At 37.3% G+C, this 22,472-nt stretch overlaps 1 protein-coding gene across 3 annotated transcripts in view; it reads left to right on the top strand.

The window, feature by feature from the left end:
• LOC137048938 (protein mono-ADP-ribosyltransferase PARP12-like) overlaps nt 1-22,233 on the top strand; it is a 25,975-nt gene extending 3,742 nt beyond the window's left edge. Inside the window, exons 2-13 of one of the 3 annotated variants that reach the window (XM_067427295.1) lie at nt 4,729-4,855; nt 8,473-8,639; nt 12,633-12,778; nt 12,856-12,900; nt 14,108-14,234; nt 14,386-14,551; nt 14,862-14,997; nt 15,544-15,640; nt 17,850-17,934; nt 18,014-18,144; nt 18,225-18,370; nt 20,615-22,233. In XM_067427295.1, coding sequence (XP_067283396.1) covers nt 4,729-4,855; nt 8,473-8,639; nt 12,633-12,778; nt 12,856-12,900; nt 14,108-14,234; nt 14,386-14,551; nt 14,862-14,997; nt 15,544-15,640; nt 17,850-17,934; nt 18,014-18,144; nt 18,225-18,370; nt 20,615-22,134 — 2,893 coding nt within the window. In that variant the 3' untranslated portion in view covers nt 22,135-22,233. Of the gene's footprint in view, nt 1-4,716; nt 4,856-8,472; nt 8,640-12,632; nt 12,779-12,855; nt 12,901-14,107; nt 14,235-14,385; nt 14,552-14,861; nt 14,998-15,543; nt 15,641-17,849; nt 17,935-18,013; nt 18,145-18,224; nt 18,371-20,614 lie in introns of all 3 variants that reach the window. The other 2 variants (XM_067427293.1, XM_067427294.1) reach the window with 2 other exon arrangements.
• Nucleotides 22,234-22,472: the final 239 nt, after the last annotated feature.

Raw genomic sequence — 22,472 nt, 5'->3', positions numbered from 1 at the left:
CATTTATGTGTTTCACATTCTTTCTGGGAAAAGAAAGCATCGCTACAACTTCTGAAAGTGACCAGCCGTGTTTTAGCAAAAATGTATGTCATTATTCTGACAATATAATTCTAACATCAATGTAAATAAACAAAAAAATACCAAAAACTTTGCTTGACTTGGTAATATATAGTTATATCAACCTAAAACTGAACATCAAGAACATCCAGGTAAACAAAGACTCCTGAACGGAGTGGCCGATTATTTGTGTTATTTTAATTTATCTTTGTACTGTATTATAAACAGCAGGTTTATAATACAGTACAATTTATAGCAATTTATATAATTTATAGCAGGTTTACTGTATTATTAGCAGCAGGTTTACTGTATTATTAACAGCAGGTTTACTGTATTATTAACAGCAGGTTTACTGTATTATTAACAGCAGGTTTACTGTATTATAAACAGCAGGTTCACTGTATTATTAACAGCAGGTTTACTGTATTATTAACAGCAGGTTTACTGTATTATTAACAGCAGGTTTACTGTATTATTAACAGCAGGTTTACTGTATTATTAACAGCAGGTTTACTGTATTATTAGCAGGTTTACTGTATTATTAACAGCAGGTTTACTGTATTATTAACAGCAGGTTTACTGTATTATTAACAGCAGGTTTACTGTATTATTAACAGCAGGTTTACTGTATTATTAACAGCAGGTTTACTGTATTATTAGCAGCAGGTTTACTGTATTATTAACAGCAGGTTTACTGTATTATTAACAGCAGGTTCACTGTATTATTAACAGCAGGTTCACTGTATTATTAACAGCAGGTTTACTGTATTATTAACAGCAGGTTTACTGTATTATTAACAGCAGGTTTACTGTATTATTAACAGCAGGTTTACTGTATTATTAACAGCAGGTTTACTGTATTATTAACTGCAGGTTTACTGTATTATTAACAGCAGGTTTACTGTATTATTAACAGCAGGTTTACTGTATTATTAACAGCAGGTTTACTGTATTATAAACAGCAGGTTCACTGTATTATTAACAGCAGGTTTACTGTATTATAAACAGCAGGTTTACTGTATTATTAACAGCAGGTTTACTGTATTATAAACAGCAGGTTTACTGTATTATAAACAGCAGGTTTACTGTATTATTAACAGCAGGTTTACTGTATTATAAACAGCAGGTTCACTGTATTATTAACAGCAGGTTTACTGTATTATTAACAGCAGGTTTACTGTATTATAAACAGCAGGTTTACTGTATTATTAACAGCAGGTTTACTGTATTATAAACAGCAGGTTTACTGTATTATAAACTGCAGGTTTACTGTATTATTAACAGCAGGTTTACTGTATTATTAACAGGTTTACTGTATTATTAACAGGTTTACTGTATTATTAACAGCAGGTTTACTGTATTATTAACAGCAGGTTTACTGTATTATAAACTGCAGGTTTACTGTATTATTAACAGCAGGTTTACTGTATTATTAACAGGTTTACTGTATTATTAACAGGTTTACTGTATTATTAACAGCAGGTTTACTGTATTATTAACAGCAGGTTTACTGTATTATAAACAGCAGGTTTACTGTATTATTAACAGCAGGTTTACTGTATTATAAACAGCGGGTTCACTGTATTATTAACAGCAGGTTTACTGTATTATTAACAGCAGGTTTACTGTATTATTAACAGGTTTACTGTATTATTAGCAGCAGGTTTACTGTATTATTAACAGCAGGTTCACTGTATTATTAACAGCAGGTTTACTGTATTATTAACAGCAGGTTTACTGTATTATTAACAGCAGGTTTACTGTATTATAAACAGCAGGTTTACTGTATTATAAACAGCAGGTTCACTGTATTATTAACAGCAGGTTTACTGTATTATAAACAGCAGGTTTACTGTATTATTAACAGCAGGTTTACTGTATTATAAACAGCAGGTTCACTGTATTATTAACAGGTTTACTGTATTATTAACAGCAGGTTTACTGTATTATTAACAGCAGGTTTACTGTATTATTAACAGCAGGTTTACTGTATTATTAACAGCAGGTTTACTGTATTATTAACAGCAGGTTTACTGTATTATTAACAGCAGGTTTACTGTATTATAAACAGCAGGTTTACTGTATTATTAACAGCAGGTTTACTGTATTATAAACAGCAGGTTCACTGTATTATTAACAGGTTTACTGTATTATTAACAGCAGGTTTACTGTATTATTAACAGCAGGTTTACTGTATTATAAACAGCAGGTTCACTGTATTATTAACAGGTTTACTGTATTATTAACAGCAGGTTTACTGTATTATTAACAGCAGGTTTACTGTATTATTAACAGCAGGTTTACTGTATTATAAACAGCAGGTTCACTGTATTATTAACAGGTTTACTGTATTATTAACAGCAGGTTTACTGTATTATTAACAGCAGGTTTACTGTATTATAAACAGCAGGTTTACTGTATTAATAACAGCAGGTTTACTGTATTATAAGCAGCAGGTTCACTGTATTATTAACAGCAGGTTTACTGTATTATTAACAGCAGGTTTACTGTATTATTAACAGGTTTACTGTATTATTAACAGGTTTACTGTATTATTAGCAGCAGGTTTACTGTATTATTAACAGCAGGTTTACTGTATTATTAACAGCAGGTTTACTGTATTATTAACAGCAGGTTTACTGTATTATTAACAGCAGGTTTACTGTATTATTAACAGCAGGTTTACTGTATTATTAACAGCAGGTTTACTGTATTATTAACAGCAGGTTTACTGTATTATTAACAGCAGGTTTACTGTATTATAAACAGCAGGTTTACTGTATTATTAACAGCAGGTTTACTGTATTATTAACAGCAGGTTTACTGTATTATTAACAGGTTTACTGTATTATTAGCAGTAGGTTTACTGTATTATTAACAGGTTTACTGTATTATTAGCAGTAGGTTTACTGTATTATTAGCAGCAGGTTTACTGTATTATTAGCAGTAGGTTTACTGTATTATTAACAGGTTTACTGTATTATTAGCAGCAGGTTTACTGTATTATTAGCAGCAGGTTTACTGTATTATTAACAGGTTTACTGTATTATTAGCAGCAGGTTTACTGTATTATTAACAGGTTTACTGTATTATTAGCAGCAGGTTTACTGTATTATTAACAGCAGGTTTACTGTATTATTAACAGGTTTACTGTATTATTAGCAGTAGGTTTACTGTATTATTAACAGGTTTACTGTATTATTAGCAGCAGGTTTACTGTATTATTAGCAGCAGGTTTACTGTATTATTAACAGGTTTACTGTATTATTAGCAGCAGGTTTACTGTATTATTAACAGGTTTACTGTATTATTAGCAGCAGGTTTACTGTATTATTAACAGGTTTACTGTATTATTAGCAGCAGGTTTACTGTATTATTAACAGGTTTACTGTATTATTAGCAGCAGGTTTACTGTATTATTAGCAGCAGGTTTACTGTATTATTAACAGGTTTACTGTATTATTAGCAGCAGGTTTACTGTATTATTAACAGGTTTACTATATTATTAACAGCAGGTTTACTGTATTATAAACAGCAGGTTTACTGTATTATTAGCAGGTTTACTGTATTATTAACAGCAGGTTTACTGTATTATTAACAGCAGGTTTACTGTATTATTAACAGCAGGTTTACTGTATTATTAGCAGGTTTACTGTATTATTAGCAGCAGGTTTACTGTATTATTAACAGGTTTACTGTATTATTAGTAGCAGGTTTACTGTATTATTAACAGGTTTACTATATTATTAACAGCAGGTTTACTGTATTATAAACAGCAGGTTTACTGTATTATAAACAGCAGGTTTACTGTATTATTAACAGCAGGTTTACTGTATTATTAACAGCAGGTTTACTGTATTATTAACAGCAGGTTTACTGTATTATTAACAGGTTTACTGTATTATTAGCAGCAGGTTTACTGTATTATTAACAGCAGGTTTACTGTATTATTAACAGCAGGTTTACTGTATTATTAGCAGCAGGTTTACTGTATTATTAACAGCAGGTTTACTGTATTATTAGCAGCAGATTTACTGTATTATTAACAGCAGGTTTACTGTATTATAAACAGGTTTACTGTATTATTAACAGCAGGTTTACTGTATTATTAACAGCAGATTTACTGTATTATTAACAGCAGGTTTACTGTATTATTAACAGGTTTACTGTATTATTAGCAGCAGGTTTACTGTATTATTAACAGGTTTACTGTATTAGCAGGTTTATTGACACACATTGGGCTTTTTTCCCCAACTGATATTATTCACAAAGCATAACTGACTGTGTTTACATGAATACTCGTCAAGACAGCCGTTTTGACATAACTGTGCGTATATTCACAATGTTGAAGTAGCCTATTAAAATCAGTCGGATATCACGTGCCATTGCGATATGTACATTTGTGATATTTCGATCATTTAGACATATTGCGCAGCCCTATCAAGTACATATTTCAAGTGTGTGGAAAACGATTACTTCAGTAATGTATAATGTCACACTGTTCTTGTTGTGTGTGTGTGTGTGTGTGTGTGTGTGTGTGTGTGTGTGTGTGTGTGTGTGTGTGTGTGTGTGTGTGTGTGTGTGTGTGTGTGTGTGTGTGTGTGTGTGTGTGTGTGTGTGTGTGTGTGTGTGTGTGTGTGTGTGTGTGTGTGTGTGAAGGCACGGCTGCAGTTTTGCACACCAGCAGCTGATGTCCGAGCACAACATGCGGATCCTGAGAGCGCATCACATGACCCGCCTGAGCCGAGAAGAACTTCGCCTGATCCTCCTGCAGTCCGACTCCGGCCTTCTGCCTCCTGTGAGAACCAACACATGTCAATCAATCAATCAATCAATCACTCACTCACTCACTCACTCACTCACTCACTCACTCACTCACTCACTCACACACTTAATCACACACTCACTCACTCACTCACTCACTCACTAGCTGCGTTTCCATTACAGATTTGCGAAAAACTTTTGCGATATTTCTTAAATGTCGATAAAAAACTGTTGCGAAATGACAGCGTTTCCATAGCTGCAGTTATGCGACTAAAACATATTACTTTCCTCTCGCGATATGTCATTCCAAAATGATGGCACTTGGTAGGTTTGCATATCCCATCCATCACACTAGCCATTATTATTATTGGAAGGAGATATATGTTATCCAAGCATTAATGGCAAGGAAAGCCCCTTAGGTTACTTAAGCGGCACGGATATGAGGTGTGTGTGTGTGTGTGTGTGTGTGTGTGTGTGTGTGTGTGTGTGTGTGTGTCAGATCTTCTTCAAGGTCTTCATGATAATGTAGCATTTCTGTGTTTAGAATCTAGTATTACTGTAATCCTATATTGTCTTTTATGAGTTTAATAAAGAACTCCATCTCGTCTTCTCTCCAATCCGAACCGTCATCTGTGAAGAATGATCGACTTTTAAGCGCGGCAGGTTGACGCATATAGAGTAGAGCGAAATGTTTGAATTTGCATGTTAACTCAAATGTTTTATTTTTATTTTTACCACTTTCGTTATTTTTGCTAGATATTTCGTTTGATTGGCATTTGAACTGAATTTAGAAATGCTTTGGAAAAGAAAAAATTGGCATTTAATAAACGAAATAATTTTTTTGAAATGGAGACCGCGTGTGGAGTGAGTGCAAAATAATTAGTTCCCTGAGTCCACAAATAAAAATAGACAGTTTATAGTTTATAATTATGTCTTGAACTCATCTGTAGAGCTAAAAATGACAAGAGTATTGTAAATTGTTTCATCTCTCTTAAAGGAAGAAAGAAAAAATGAGACCGTCAGCGCTTTTATCTGCCGTGGGTTAAAGAAAACAGCCTAACTACGAAACTAAATAGGCTGCGTTTAGGCCTAAACATTAGCCTGGTATATTATTATTTTAATGTATATGTTGATTATGAAAAGTGAGCAGCATGAGTAAGAATCGCAATATGTTTGAGACCTGGGGAGTCACATGATTTTGATCACTTCGAGTTTTATTTTCTAGAAAGTCTTTCTTAAAAAATATATTTAGTTTTGTATAAATTGTATTTTTATTTTGATCGATGTTTCATCAATTAATTGCCTGTTTATTAGATAAGAAGCAAACTAAGATCCTCTGGAATGGATTGACGTGCGTAGCTGGCCTGTTTCCTCGGCCTTTGAGTAAGGCTGAAAATACAGGCTAGCTCTTTCTGCTTTAATACATTTCTTGAATATATGTCTTAATTACAGTATATATAGCCTGTAGTCCTTATTAGGAGAAAATATATGTCCTTTTAACTACATTATCTTGTTATTACGACACAATTGAGTGGAAAATAGAATATATAGGCCCTATGTTGCAGCAATGCGTCACCGCAACAGGTGACTTGTAAATGCGAAAAAAACGTTTCCATTGCAGTTTTGCGAAAATGTCCTTTTTCGAATCGCCTGAAAAACCACCTCATGAGAGCGTAAAAACTTTTTTGCGATATATGGGAGTTTTTGCGAAATTGCCGCGTTTCCATTGGGCGTATTTTCAATTCGCAATTTCAATTTGCGCAATTTGAAGGGTAATGGAAACGTGCTTACTCACTCACTCACTCACTCACTCACTCACTCACACACACACACACTCACTCACTCACTCACTCACTCACTCACTCACTCACTCACTCACTCACTCACACACACTCACTCACTCACTCACTCACTCACTCACTCACTCACTCACTCACTCACACACACTCACACACTCACTCACTCACTCACTCACTCACTCACTCACTCACTCACTCACTCACACACACACACACTCACTCACTCACTCACTCACTCACTCACTCACACACACTCACTCACTCACTCACTCACTCACTCACTCACTCACTCACTCACACACTCACTCACTCACTCACTCACTCACTCACTCACTCACTCACTCACTCACTCACTCACTCACTCACTCAATCGTCTTTATTTCTATCGCTCTTCTCCAGCGCCGATTGTGTCAGAGCAGCTTCAGTGTTAAACAGGACAATACTGCAGCAGAATTAGATTTGGCTGTACAGTCGTTCTGGAGTAAACAGTGATGTTATCAGCTTATTTTAATTTATCATAGAGAGACAATGCTGGCAGATCAGTATTATAGTTTATAGAATTAAATAAGACCTCATTCGTTAATGTTATTTGTATATTTAGTTGAATAACTCTGATTATAATGTTAGTGTCCCCAACTGAGCAAGCCAAGCCAAAGGCGACCAAAGGAACCGAAACTCCATCAGGGCATGATGGAGAAAAATAAACCTTAGAGAAACCAGACTCAGTTCTCCTCTGGCCTATTAACACACAGCGGAGGATTATTATTCTGGACACCGCACAGGTCAGAGGTCAGATTAGAGCGGAATATAAAACATTTCTGGGTATAACGCAAGTGACGGTTTTATTTAGGATGGTGCGTCGATTACACAAAAATATGAATACTAGAAAGATTGACGTCATCGAGCCTGAGACGAGTTTATTGAGGATAACTTTACAGTGAGGCAAATTCAGAGACGACACCAATTGACACTTTAGGATGCGTTGGTCATATCCAGGCCCACCATCCGGATCCGGCTGACTGCAGTAAACCTCGGGATAAACAGAGAGACTAAAGGCTACAACATACTAGTAAGAACAGAGAAAAAAAGGTATCGCTCCCAGGGCTGCGAGAACAAAAAAAAAGTTTTCTCCCTGGTTCGGGAGTTCTCACAGCTTTTTCTCGCCTGAGCAGAACTTTTTTGCTTGGTCATACACTGCAAAAAATGCTCTTCTTACTCAGTCGTTTTGTCTTGTTTCTAGTCTAAATATCTAACAATTCTAAAAATCAAGATGCATTTACTATATAAGTAAAACGACATAAGAAATGTTTTTCTTGTTTTGTTGAAAATAAAATCAAAATGAGTTTTGGGTTGAGAAAAATAATCTTGTTTCTGATTGAAATCTTGTTTCTTGTTTTCGTCCCAAACAGAAATAAGATTATTTTTCTCACCCCATTGGCAGATCATTTTGCCTGTTTTAAACAAAAACTCATTTCATTTTGATGTTTTTCCCCAGAAAACAAGAAAAAATATCTTATGTAATTTTACTTATCTAGTAAATGCAAACAAAAAAAACTAAATAAGAAGAGCAGTGTATATTTTTTGCAGTGTATATTTAATGTGGGCGTGCTTAATGCGGAAAAACACAGATGATTGGCCCCTGCTTTTCTCGTGAAGTATGGAATGAACTGGCCAGAACGAACTTTGTTCTTGTTTTTGCCACCTCAAGAAAACTAACAAATTCCTTTGTCCTTGCAGAGTATGTTCCAAGCTTAACACTAGCGAAGATAACACTCTTTTCATGACTTAACGAGTACATGTTCAGGTGAGTCTGTCAGAATCCCGCACTCATGTGCTTCTGCTTCCGCCTCAGGTGTGTGTTATGTTCAACCGAGGCCGCGGTCCGCGCGGGATTTGTCCAGACGGGGAGAAATGCTCCCGACTGCACATCTGCGAGGATTTCATCAGAGGAAGCTGCGACCGCACGGACTGTGAAAGACCACACGACTTCCACCAGCCTCGTCTGCAGAGGTGGACAAAGTACACAACTTCATTACTTAATTAGTAAAAAGTACTACTGGTCTAATATTACTCCGTTACAAGTGAAAGTTGTAAAAACAGATTTTTACTGCAGTAAAAGTACAGAAGTATTTGTTTTCAAAAGTACTTAAGTATCAAAAGTAAATGTCCTTCTTTATGTCGCCGCATTATTGTATTATAGTTGTATAAATGCACATTATGCCATCATGGTTTAAGCCAGTCAGTGACGCTCCATCTGACACACTAGCAGACGACTAACTTAAACTCATTTAAATACTTGTAGAAAAGTTACAAAGCTGCTGTCACTTTAAGGCTGAATGCACGGATCCAATACACTGATACACATCTGATATTCTCACACTGTACACCTTCAGGCCATCCTTAAAAATATTCTTGTTTGCCGTAACCCGACCGACCCTGTCAATTTAGGGCCGACTCAAATTATTATTTTTTTTCCCTTTTAGTCCGACCGACTTGCCGGTTGTAAATTTGCATTAAGACCGACCAATTTCTTTTTTTACTCTTCAAACAACTAATACAAAAGTAATAAAATAATATGGAATATATTTTAGTAAGTATTATAAATATATAAATTGCAACTTGGGTCTACATACGAAGGCTACGTTCTTTATTTTATAGAAATACCCGTGACGTCATCTATGTTTACACTAAGGTTAACGGATGTCTATGGCCTGCACGTGCGTTCGTTTCGGTTCATTCTCTCATTCACTGTAACGTTAGACTATTAAAGCCCTGTCGGATATTTCGCCGCATTGTGTGACAGGAGTCAGTACCATGGACACGTTACACACACCAGGCAAGTGCACTGCAGAGGGGAGGGATTTGGGGGTTTGAGCCCGTGCCCTTTTTGAAAATTAATCAAAAGTGCTCCTCTCAACATTCATCATTACTATATTGTGGCCAATAAAACAGAATTTGAATTATAATAAATATAACAACGTGTACAAAACAGTAACAAATGGCGGAAAAGCCATGTTTATCTTGTCTCTGTCAGTCTGAAATGTCGTTGTCATAACGCGTTGCTATGGGTAGTGTGTTACTGTTTTGCTCGACTACGCGCAGCGCGTGGTGGGAGCGGCGGCACTGGTTGTAACCGGTTGTAACTTGAAAAATAATGCTTTATGTATGGTTCTGTCGATGCACGTGCTGGCACCTCAGTGATAGGCTACACTACAACAGCGATAATAAAAGAAAAACGTGGGCAAAATGGTCTATTTTTGTAAACTGTGTTCAATGCATGCGAGTGCTGCCGTATGGTAAATGGACCAGTCATTTTCGCCATCATCACCCATGGGTATATTATACCCATGCAGTATCACCCATGCAGTATATTCGCCAGAAGACGCGAATGAGGACTCTGCAGTGTGAAAAGCTGTCTCTGTCCAAAAAGCGCGCGCACGTCTCACAGCGCGCAAATATTGAGTTCTTTTAAGTCTTGCGCTTGAACGGACAAACTTACACAAAAAGTATATCAACATGTCGATCATGATGAGTATCCAAGCAGACATAGTCTAATGCCCTTAGTGAACTGTATTCAGTCGAGAAAGACGAGCGTCCCTGTATTAGGTCTTAAAGGGGCAGTAGCCTTTACTGCTGTCTGTCAAACAAAAGATAAGGACATCACTCACTACTCTTGATTGAATAACTTTTGTAATTTTAAAAAGGATTGATCTTTAATTTAAACAGTTACATGTGCAGTTATTTTACATTTGATTAATTTATTCAATTTCTCTACCTAAAAACTAATGTTAGACCTACCTGAAAAATCTGAAAAGCATTGTTTATTTTATTAGTATCTTTGCTCAATAGTAATTATTTGTGCTGCTGCTTGTATTTAAGTTTTTTGTTCTTATGTTCTTTATTTTTATTTGACAGTAGTTCTTTCTTTCCCTGAGCATGGCAAATAACAATAATTAATTAAATTTTTATACCGCTTTTCTAGACACCCAAAGTGCTTTACATATAGAACTGGGGAATCTCCTCAGGCACCACCACCAAATACCAAACCGTACTGAAACCGTGAACCTGAAACCGTGAACCTAAAACCGTGATACAAACCGAGCCGTGAGCAATCTGTACTGTTACACCCCTTCTGAGTTAACACAATCGAGCATAAAAATACGAATACATATACATATCATATACAATACATATCACTGGAAAATACTAAAACGCGAAGACAAAATACGTGAGAAACCTGGAAAAAAAGGGAGGGTTGACAGCTATGAGTCAATGACAGCTAGCGGTGGTTGGAACCTTTTCTTAATGAATGCACCTGAAATTTATGCAATAAATATGTTTTTGACAAATATTTCAATTTGTTTGTGGTCTATATAGCCTGCAATTAGCCTATGCGCCCGAAGGCACGGCTTGAAGACCCAGTCAGTTTAAATTCATACCTACGTAATCACCATCACCAAAAATGTACTTTTTTTTTTTACATTAAAATGTGAAAAAAAATTGTTTTACCTACCTACCGACCCTTTTTTAATTTTTTTTTACCGTTACTGCAAACCAAAATATTTTTAAGGATGGCCTCACTGAAGACAGAATCAACTTTGTTTATGTGAATACTCCACTAAATGAGCATTTGGACATCCGTCCTCTTCCATTTTGCTCTAAACTATAAATCAGTGTTTAATAAATGCTGTGAAATCATTGAACTTCACGAGACTCTACAAGAGTGATTCCTGAAAGGCTTTCTGCAAAAACCCAAACACCTTTTAAAGGGGGGGTGAAACACTCAGTTTCAGTCAATCTTGAGTACCTATAGAGTAGTATTGCATCCTTCATATCTCCGAAAAGTCTTTAGTTTTATCATATTTATAAAAGAAATATGGGCTGTACCGAGTCTTTCCGGAAAAAACCGAGCGCCTGGAGGCGTATCGTGTGGGCGGAGCTAAAGAATGACAAGAGCGCAAAGCGGTGACGTCCTCAAGCGTGGAGAAACCCATCTATCTCAGCTAATACAGATAATGATCCACAATCAAATCTGAGGGAGAAATAAATTGAACAGGAGAAACGGCAACATCAGGATGTCCGTCTCTGTGGTATGTACTGTATTTAGGGGCCTTTGTGTGCAGTTTATGAGGACATGATTCGGTTTATGGACTATTGTATGTGACTAGACCTTAGAGGTAGCAAGCAAAACGGTTTTGCACGTCAGAGTCAGACTAGTGTAACGTTATACAGAACAACAATGGAGTAACCGTTAGCGCATTTGAATGACGAAGCACGCGATCGTATCGTTTACTGATGTTTACTCATGCGACGGTAGCCAATAGCAGAGACATTTGAAGTTGATTTACACACCGGCATCTTCCAAAGCCTGCCTTCCCGGAATGCTGTGCTGAAGCGCTGAAGTCGCTCGACGTCACCCATAGGAATAAAGTGGAGCGCGGCGCGGACGACTGGATCTGCACCTGAGAGACTGTTTACAGCGTGCATTTCCTCTCTCTCCCTCTAGTCACGCGCGCGCACCCTTCCGGGAGAAGAGCCCGTACAGCCCATACAAGGACCTTCCGCTCTATTTAACGTCAAGTAGACCCATACTCGAAAAAAACTCGCCGAAACTTGTGAGAAACCGGAAGGAGTATTTTTAACACAGAAATACTCCATCAAACGTCCAACATTAGTTTTTGAAACTTTGTCTATGTTTAGGATGGGAATCCAAGTCTTTAAAGGTGTAAAAAGCTCAGTATGCATGAAACAGCATTTCACCCCCCCTTTAAGGAAGAAAAAAATCATCACTGACTTTCAAAGCTGCGACAGAAACGACTTTCCACTGCGAGGACCTTGATAGAAATGTAGTGGAGTAAAGAGGACGATATTTGTCTTTCAGATGGAGTGAAGGTAAAGTCAGAAGTTTACAGAAAAAATAATACTCCAGTAAAGCACAGATACTCAAAAAGTGAACTTAAGTACAGTACTCAAGTTAATGTACATATTTACGGTCCACCTCTGTCTGGAAAGAATCCTGAAGCACCGAGGAGTTTCTCGTCAGCTGATGGACTCCCTTCCGTTCATCTACCGCAACATCCTCGCTCTGAAGTCTCACACGGACCGCAGGAACACGAAGCTCGTCCCAGTGCGCAGAATCCCTCCAGAGACTAACACAGGCATGCAGACCTTCAAGTGTTTATTAGTTAAGCAATGACAATTTGTGCTTCATATTGTGATTTGATTCCTCCTGCAGAGAATGAGATCTGCCTGTCGTTTGTCAGAGGCTTCTGCGGAGACGGTACGTTTGGTTGACGGATACACAACAAAAACACCTAATGAACTACAAACCCAAATCCAAAAAAGTTGGGACTCAGTACAAATTGTGAATGATGTGGAAGTTTCAAATTTCAATGGTTTAATCAATAATACAACATAGATCACATATCAAATGTTTAAACTGAGAAAATGTATAATTTGAAGGGAAAAATAAGTTGATTTTAAATTTCAGGTAATCAACACATCTCAAAAATGTTGTGCCGTGGCCATGTTTCCCGCTGTGTGTCATCCCCTCTTCTTTTTATATCAGTCTGCAAACGTCTGGGCACTGAGGAGACGAGCTGCTTAAGTTTAGGAATAGGAATGTTGGCCCATTCTTGTCTAATACAGGCTTCTAGTTGCTCAACTGTCTTAGGTCTTCTTTATCGCATCTTCCTCTTTATGATGCGCCAAATGTTTTCTAATGGTGAGAGATCTGGACTGCAGGCTGGCCATTTCAGTGCCGGATCCTTCTTCAGCGCAGCCATGATGTTGTAATTGAGGCAGTATGTGCTCTGGCATTGTCATGTTGGAAAATGTGCCGTCTAAGGGCTGAAGATCACGGGCATCCAGTTTGGTTTTGACCCTTGACCCTTACTCACAGAGATTGTTCCAGATTCTCTGTATCTCTGGATGATATTATGCGCTGTAGATGATGATAACTTCAAACTCTGTGCAGTGTTTCTCTGAGAAACTCCTTTCTGATATTGCTCCGCTATTGTCCGCCGCAGCATTGGGGGAATTGGTGATCCTCTGCCCATCTTTTGAGAGACACTGCCACTCTGAGAGGCTCTTTTATACCCAATCATGTTGCTACTTGACCTAACAAGTTACAAATCGGTCCTCCAGCTGGTGCTTATATGTTCTTTTAACTTTTTAACTTTCCGGCCTCTTATTGCTGTCCCAACTTTTTTGGAATGTGTAGCTCTCATGAAATCCAAAATGAGCCGATATTTGGCACGACATTTTAAAATGTCTCACTTTCAACTTTTGATATGTTATTCCTTGCACCTTGCACCGGACCAACTAGTTTTTTTAATTCCAGTCAAATTGTTCATAACAAATGCATTCTCACGCACGCATGACATCACAGTGTCAACAGAAATGACTCACTCTGCTCTTTATTGTTTTGTGCATCTTGTATTTTAGGTTTGAATCACACACCAGGTGAATGTTTTTTGTCTGTGCAGATAAATGCAGCAAAACACACTTTAAAATGCCCTATAAGTGGGAGGTGAAGGTGGGACGAACATGGCACGACTTACCCAACAGTGAACAGATTGAGCGTGATTACTGTGACCCGTCCAACATACATAGGTGTGTAATAAACAAATCATTTCCTCTCCCTCATGTCGTTCCTTTTGTTCATCTTCGAAACTCGAATGTTATATAACTCGAATGTTTTAATGATACCTCCATTTCTATGGAAAACCCAATGAAAAATACAAGTCTTTCTGCTCCTGAACAGTTCTGGGAACGAGCCCGTTTGTTTTGAGGAAATGATTCTGGGTCTGGACGAGGTCCGACGTCTCTCTACAATATCCTCTGTGCTCCTTCCTGGCTTTGTCTTCACCACCTCCTGGACCTGGTACTGGAAAGACGAGTACAATCGCTGGATCCAGTACTCATCGATAGTATGTTTGATCAATCGCATTAAAAGTAACGTGCGTTACGTAATCAGATTACTTCTGTGATGTGAACATGCATTATAACACCACGCTACTTTTCATTTGAAAACATTTGCTTTATTCAGCAATGCATTTTTTCTCAGTAAAAAAAACAAACACCTGAAAGGCCAGGAAAAGAGTGAGCCTCAGACTTTCCATTAAAAAGTAACCATGTATTTAGTAATTTTTAGGGGGAGTAATGCAGTATTGCAATGTTTTAGTTTTAAAAGCAACTTTCTCCATCATTGCTGCGGATAAACATGTTTCTTTCTCTCAGGCGGAGATGCATCGACTGTCTTCAGTCGACAGCGAGCAGCTGGAGCAGAAATATCAGGAGTATTTACAGCAGAACCAGGAGGATTCTGGGATCAAGTTCACAGCGGGAAAGCGTTTCTATGAGCTCCAATTCACCGGTTTGTTATATGCAGTGTTGCCACAGTTACTTTGAAAAAGTAATCTGATTACTGCTTTAAAAAGTAATTTAGTTACTTCACAGATTACTTGATTTTAAAAGTAACTAAGATTACAAGTTACTTTATGAGTTACATTCAGCAGTTTCTGACAACACCCCTGCCGTATCAACACAGACATGATGACCGTTTTTGCCAACACTCACTTTATTGGAAGTGCATTATTAACAGTAACGTCAACAATGTATCTCCTGACATTTTAAGTTGAAATTAAAAAATATTTCCTGAAAAAATACTCTCCCCGAGATGCGAGAAGAAAGCAAAAATATATATTTTTATTTTTTTACTAAGAAAAATGACTAAAATAGCAGTAACTTGGATAAGTTACTTTAATCTGATTACTGGTATGCAAATAGTAACGCGTAAGATTACTCGTTACTGGAAAAAAGTCGTCAGATTAGAGTAACGCGGTACTGCCGTCACTGGTTATATGCCAGTGTTTTGTGCGGGTTCCAGCTGTATTAAGATATGATCATTACTTGTTTACAGATATGAAACAACGGAATGAAATGAGCGGCACTGAGAGACCTGTCAGGCGACGGCCTGTTTTCGTTTCATCGGTCGACGCCCAGATCGCCAGAGCGAGGTGAAGGTTTTTATTTATTTATTTATGTATTTATTCATTTTTATTTATTTTGGGCAAGTGAACTTTTTTTGACAGTTTGTCCGGTTAATCCACTCATGCAATAACAAAAAGCTTGCATGTAATGTGCAAGGTTATTTTCCCAGTTGCCCAAAAAGGTAGCCTGACGTGGTCATACTTAACTCTAGTCAGAATATGAGTCTGATGCTCCATTGGGCTGTAATTATGGGGCACCATATCATAGCAACGGAGCGACGCATTGTCAAATGTCAACAGAGCTCAACTGCACTGTGTTTCCAAGTCTGCGGTTTTCCCGCCGGTTGTTTTCTATGTCCGCGGGTCGAAGCGACCTCAATTATGTGATATATAGACCCAGGAATGACAATTTTAGCAGGCGACCTTGCCAAAATAACACATTTTACCCCACAAACGCCATTTGTATATATTTAGTTTCACCCGAAACATTTCGATTTTACATTTCGATTTAACATTAATATTTATATTTAAGGTTTATATTTAGATTTAAGGTTTATATTTAGATTTAACATTTAGATTTAACATTTAGATTTAACGTTTAGATTTAACATTTAGATTTAACGTTTAGATTTAGATTTAACATTTAGATTTAACGTTTAGATTTAGATTTAACATTTAGATTTAATGTTTAGATTTAGATTTAACATTTAGATTTAGATTTAACATTTAGATTTAGATTTAACATTTAGATTTAATGTTTAGATTTATATTTAACATTTAGATTTAACATGTAGATTTAGATTTAACATTTAGATTTAGATTTAACATTTAGATTTAATGTTTAGATTTAGATTTAACATTTAGATTTAGATTTAACATTTAGATTTAACATTTAGATTTAGATTTAACATTTAGATTTAACGTTTAGATTTAGATTTAACATTTAGATTTAGATTTAACATTTAGATTTAACATTTAGATTTAGATTTAACATTTAGATTTAACGTTTAGATTTAGATTTAACATTTAGATTTAGATTTAACATTTAGATTTAGATTTAACATTTAGATTTAACATTTAGATTTAACATTTAGATTTAATGTTTAGATTTAGATTTAACATTTAGATTTAGATTCAACATTTAGATTTAATGTTTAGATTTAGATTTAACATTTAGATTTAGATTTAACATTTAGATTTAACATTTAGATTTAGATTTAACATTTAGATTTAATGTTTAGATTTAGATTTAACATTTAGATTTAGATTTAACATTTAGATTTAACATTTAGATTTAGATTTAACATTTAGATTTAACATTTAGATTTAGATTTAACATTTAGATTTAGATTTAACATTTAGATTTAACATTTAGATTTAGATTTAACATTTAGATTTAACATTTAGATTTAGATTTAACATTTAGATTTAGATTTAACATTTAGATTTAGATTTAACGTTTAGATTTAGATTTAACGTTTAGATTTAACGTTTAGATTTAGATTTAACATTTAGATTTAATGTTTAGATTTAGATTTAACATTTAGATTTAACATTTAACATTTAGGTGTAACATTTAATATTTAGATTTAACTATTTAAAAAGTTGACAAATATTGTTGTAAATGTGCTAAAAAGTGACCGTCAAAAATGCATACCAGTTTTTTAAACATTGTTTGAAGCTAAATGTGACAATGTTGCTGTTATTTTCAGTGTGAGCTGCTTTACAAACGGCACCCCATAATTTGCTCACTAAAAACGTGCTCACGTGTCCAGTTGAATGATGTCGTTATCCTGTGCACTGCAAAAAATGCTTTTCTTACTTAGTATTTTTGTCTTGTTTCTCAAAAACATCTAAAAAAACTTAAAACAAGAAGTATTTACTAGACATGCAAAAGTAATTATCTTTTTTGGGGGGAAAATAACTCAAAATGAAGAGAGTTTTGGCGTAAAATAAGCAAAATAATCTGCCAATGGGGTGAGAAAAATAATATTAAAACAACATTATTTTGTTTACCCCACTGGCAGATTATTTATTTAATTTTAAGCAAAAACTCTTAATGTTGAGTTATTTTCCCCCCAAAACAAGACAATAAGTTTTACTTGTCTAGTAAATGTTTCTTAATGTAAGAATTTTTAGAGATTTAGACTAGAAACAAGACAAAAATACTGAGTAAGAAGAGTATTTTTGTTTGCAGTGTGGTGTTGTTATGCTCTATTGTTGTGTTTTCCCCCAGATGTTGCGGAGCCAGCAAGACTCACTTTTATAAAGGTTTTCCTGGATTTTGGGACCGAACTGCGATTCCGGACTCTGGATTTCAGGTTCAGCTTTTTGTGAAGTTCTTGGTCATTTTATCATCATCACGGCTCACTAATATAAACAGATCTTGTTTCTTTGCAGAGAGTCCGTCTTCATCCGTCTCACAGAGATTACGTGAGAGTTCAGGCGCGCTTCACTGAAACTCTGAGGGCTTTAAATGTCCGACAGATCGAGCGTGTGCAAAACAGGGAACTCTGGGAAGACTACATGATGTGGGTCTCAGCTCAGGCCCATTGAGAACAATTGATTATCAGTCTTTAATACAACTTTTAATCTGCATATTTTTCTGCAGGAAAAAAGAACGAATGAAAATGGCAAACAAATACGAGCAAGTTCGCGAGCTGCTTTTATTCCACGGCACCAGATCCTCCCTCATGGATGGTGTATGTTACAGAAACTTTGACTTTCAGGAGTTTGAGGCAGACGCATATGGAAAGGGTGTGTTTTTATTACATGTTTCCCGAACATTTAACCCCTTAAAAGGATTGATCACCCAAAAATTAGACTGTAATGTTTATCTGCTGACCCCCAATGCATCCGAGATGCGTAGGTGTGTTTGTTTCTTCAGGAGAACACAAATTAAGATTTTTAACTCAACCGTTGCTCGTATAATGGGTGTTTTGGGTGTATGGGTGTATTTCTGTGAGAGTGAAAAACACACAGACATATGAATCCATATTAAACCTTGTGGCTCGTGGAGACACATTGATGTCTTAAGATACAAAACGATCGCTTTCTGCCAGAAACGCAACAGTATTTATGTTGTTTTTTTTACCTCATATCAGGCGAATCTCATCTAGTGTCCCCAGCGCCATTACTTCCGCTGGAGAAGATCAAAATCTGGCACGATTTATTTATATGTGTAAATAAATGCCTCATTCAACCGATCCGTGCAAGCACTAATGAGGCATCTATGAGGCAACTGAAACATTCCATGAACGTTGTATAAACTTTCTATTAATGTAATGGTTGTTCAAAGCTTTCCCAGAGCGTTCTAAGAACGAGAATTGTGCAAACTTGCTTGTAAACTGCAGAGGTGGATAAAGTACACAACTTCATTACTTGAGTAAAAGTAAAAGTACTTCTGGTTAAATATTAATCTGTTACAAGTGAAAGTTGTAAAAACAGATTTTTACTTGAGTAAAAATACAGAAGTATTTGTTTTTAAAAGTACTTAAGTATCAAAAGTAAATGTCCTTCTTTATGTCGCCGCATTTTTGTATTATAGTTGTATAAATGCACATTATGCCATCATGGTTTAACTTAAGTGTCACCCCCCTTTTTGAAAATATACATGAAAATTCACTATCCAAACTTAAATGGTTGCAATTCAAGAATGCTTTGGAATATAGACATAAGTTTGGTCTCATTTTAAAGAAGACAGTCAGCAGAGTATTGCTCAAGTGAAATCACTTCAAAAAAATTAAGTTTTAAAAAGTTATGGAAGTTTAAATGTACTGTAAATCAAATATACTGTACTAGATATTTAATATTTAATATAAAATATATATGTTACAAAATAATGTGGACTCTAAAATTACTATCAAATCAAAGCCATATGTCTAATCAATTTGTGTTCCAAATTTGAAGTTGATATCACAAAAATTGAAGTTCCCATGAGATTTTGTTTAGGCGTTGTACCACAAATAGCCACCGGGTGTCATTGAAATTCCATTGATTTGTTTAAATGCAATTTCCTGTGTCAAATGTATATATTTTTGTGTAAATATCACAAAACAGTTTGCAGATATAGAACCGTGAGACTAAGACCTTTCCGACGATATGCGTTTTGTCAAGATTAGAAAAGGTTTTTATTATAAATTAAATAAATATGTTAAATAAATATGAAACATGACAACGCCACTTGGGGAGGAGCCCGCTAGAATAATTTAGAGCACCGTTTCCATGGTAACGCAAGGTCCGATTTCAAATCGGTTTGCACAGGATGAATCTTGAGTTCGTAAGCTTTCGAATGATAAATAGTTTGTCAACATTAGATCAGGACAAATATAGGATATATTGTTTTAAACATGCAGTGGCAAATGGGCCCACCGGTGGGCCAGTGACACTTAAGGGGTTAAGCCAGTCAGTGACGCTCCATCTGACACACTAGCAGACGACTAACTTAAACTCATTTAAATACTTGTAGAAAAGTTACAAAGCTGCTGTCACTTTAAGGCCGAATGCACGGATCCAATACACTGATACACATCTGATATTCTCACACTGTTCACCTTCACTGAAGACAGAATCAACTTTGTTTATGTGAATACTCCACTAAATGAGCATTTGGACATCCGTCTTCTTCCATTTTGCTCTAAACTATAAATCAGTGTTTAATAAATGCTGTGAAATCATTGAACTTCACGAGACTCTACAAGAGTGATTCCTGAAAGGCTTTCTGCAAAAACCCAAACACCTTTTAAAGAAGAAAAAAATCATCCGCTGACTTTCAAAGCTGCGACAGAAACGACTTTCCACTTCGAGGACCTTGATAGAAATGTAGTGGAGTAAAGAGGACGATATTTGTCTTTCAGATGGAGTGAAGTTAAAGTCAGAAGATTACAGAAAAAATAATACTCCAGTAAAGCACAGATACTCAAAAAGTGTTCTTAAGTACAGTACTCGAGTAAATGAGCTTAGTTGCTGTCCACCATTGTAACTTTCCTCCTTATTTGTCAGGGATTTACTTCTCAAAGGACGCCAGGTTCTGGGACAAGCGGATGGACAGGTCAGCGGTGAGGAGGATGTTCGCCTGCAGGGTTTTGGTCGGGAGTTACTCCAGAGGATCGGCTCGTTTCCGCCGCCCTCCAGCCAAAGACTCTGAGGGCAGTCTGTACGACAGCTGTGTGGATGATCCGCGAGCCCCGTCTATCTTCGTGGTGTTTGACAGGTCTCAGATCTACCCAGAGTTTCTTATCACGTACGAGGAGGTGCAGTCGGGGATTGGAGCTTGCGACGAGAACGTGAACGAAACGAATCAAACCTCAGTCTTCACCGTCCCGGCCCGTGTGAGGAATACACACACACACACTGCTGGCTCACACAAGGGTCCAGTTTCAGCCACCGAACACACAGACTCTCTCATTACGGTCTTAAGCTCAACATTAGACACATCTGTGGGTGCCTCCGCTGCACTTCCTGTCTCAGCTGAATGCACTTCCTCTGCACTTCCTGTCTCAGCCGAATGCACTTCCTCTGCACTTCCTGTCTCAGCCGAATGCGCTTCCACTGCACTTCCTGTCTCAGCCGAATGCGCTTCCACTGCACTTCCTGTCTCAGCCGAACATGCCCCCACTGCACTTCCTGTCTCAGCCGAACATGCCCCCACTGCACTTCCTATCTCAGCCGAATGCGCTTCCACTGCACTTCCTGTCTCAGCCGAATGCGCTTCCACTGGACTTCCTGTTTCAGCCGAATGCGCTTCCACTGCACTTCCTGTCTCAGCCGAATGCGCTTCCACTGCACTTCCTGTATCAGCCGAACATGCCCCCACTGCACTTCCTGTCTCAGCTGGACATGCCTCCACTGGACTTCCTGTCTCAGCCGAATGCGCTTCCACTGCACTTCCTGTCTCAGCTGGACATGCCTCCACGGCACTTCCTGTCTCAGCCGAAGATGCCCCCACTGCACTTCCTGTCTCAGCCGAATGCACTTCCACTGGACTTCCTGTATCAGCCGAATGCGCTTCCACTGCACTTCCTGTCTCAACTGGACATGCTTCCACTGCACTTCCTGTACTTCCTGTCTTAGCCAAATGCGCTTCCACTGGACTTCCTGTCTCAGCCGAATGCGCTTCCACTGCACTTCCTGTCTCAGCTGGACATGCTTCCACTGCACTTCCTGTACTTCCTGTCTCAGCCGAATGCGCTTCCACTGAACTTCCTGTCTCAGCCGAATGCGCTTCCACTGCACTTCCTGTCTCAGCCGAATGCGCTTCCAATGCACTTCCTGTCTCAGCTGAACATACCTCCACTGCACTTCCTGTCTCAGCCGAACATGCCCCCACTGCACTTCCTGTCTCAGCCGAATGCACTTCCACTGGACTTCCTGTCTCAGCCGAATGCGCTTCCAATGCACTTCCTGTCTCAGCTGAACATGCCTCCACTGCACTTCCTGTCTCAGCTGGACATGCCTCCACTGCACTTCCTGTCTCAGCCGAACGTGTCTCTGCACAGAAGAAGAAATGTGTCATCATGTGATCTGTTCATTTGCACTGCATTAGCACAAGCTCAGTGTGCAGTGTTGCTGTAATATTTGTGTTCTGAATGTTCATTAAACCATCTGTTGAGTTCAAAAGAGGAAGTTGTTTATTCAAATGTTTTACCGATATCAAGAGGGGGCAACCTACAAGGTTGATAGATTTACTGTGACAGATCCATTAGATGTTTTATACTTGTTTTGTTGATAAAAGCACTTCATTTAGTCACATAATCAGAAACACAATTGATGCTCATCTGGTTTTATAGTGATGATGATCAATCAATATGTGAAATATGATGTTGCACTATTATGGTGTTCTGGGATTTTTGCACTGATT

Source organism: Pseudorasbora parva, chromosome 20 (assembly GCF_024679245.1).
Source record: "Pseudorasbora parva isolate DD20220531a chromosome 20, ASM2467924v1, whole genome shotgun sequence".
NCBI lineage: Eukaryota > Metazoa > Chordata > Actinopteri > Cypriniformes > Gobionidae > Pseudorasbora > Pseudorasbora parva.
The sequence above is the reverse complement of the archived record's forward strand: the minus strand, read 5'-3'. Positions and strand labels throughout refer to the sequence as shown.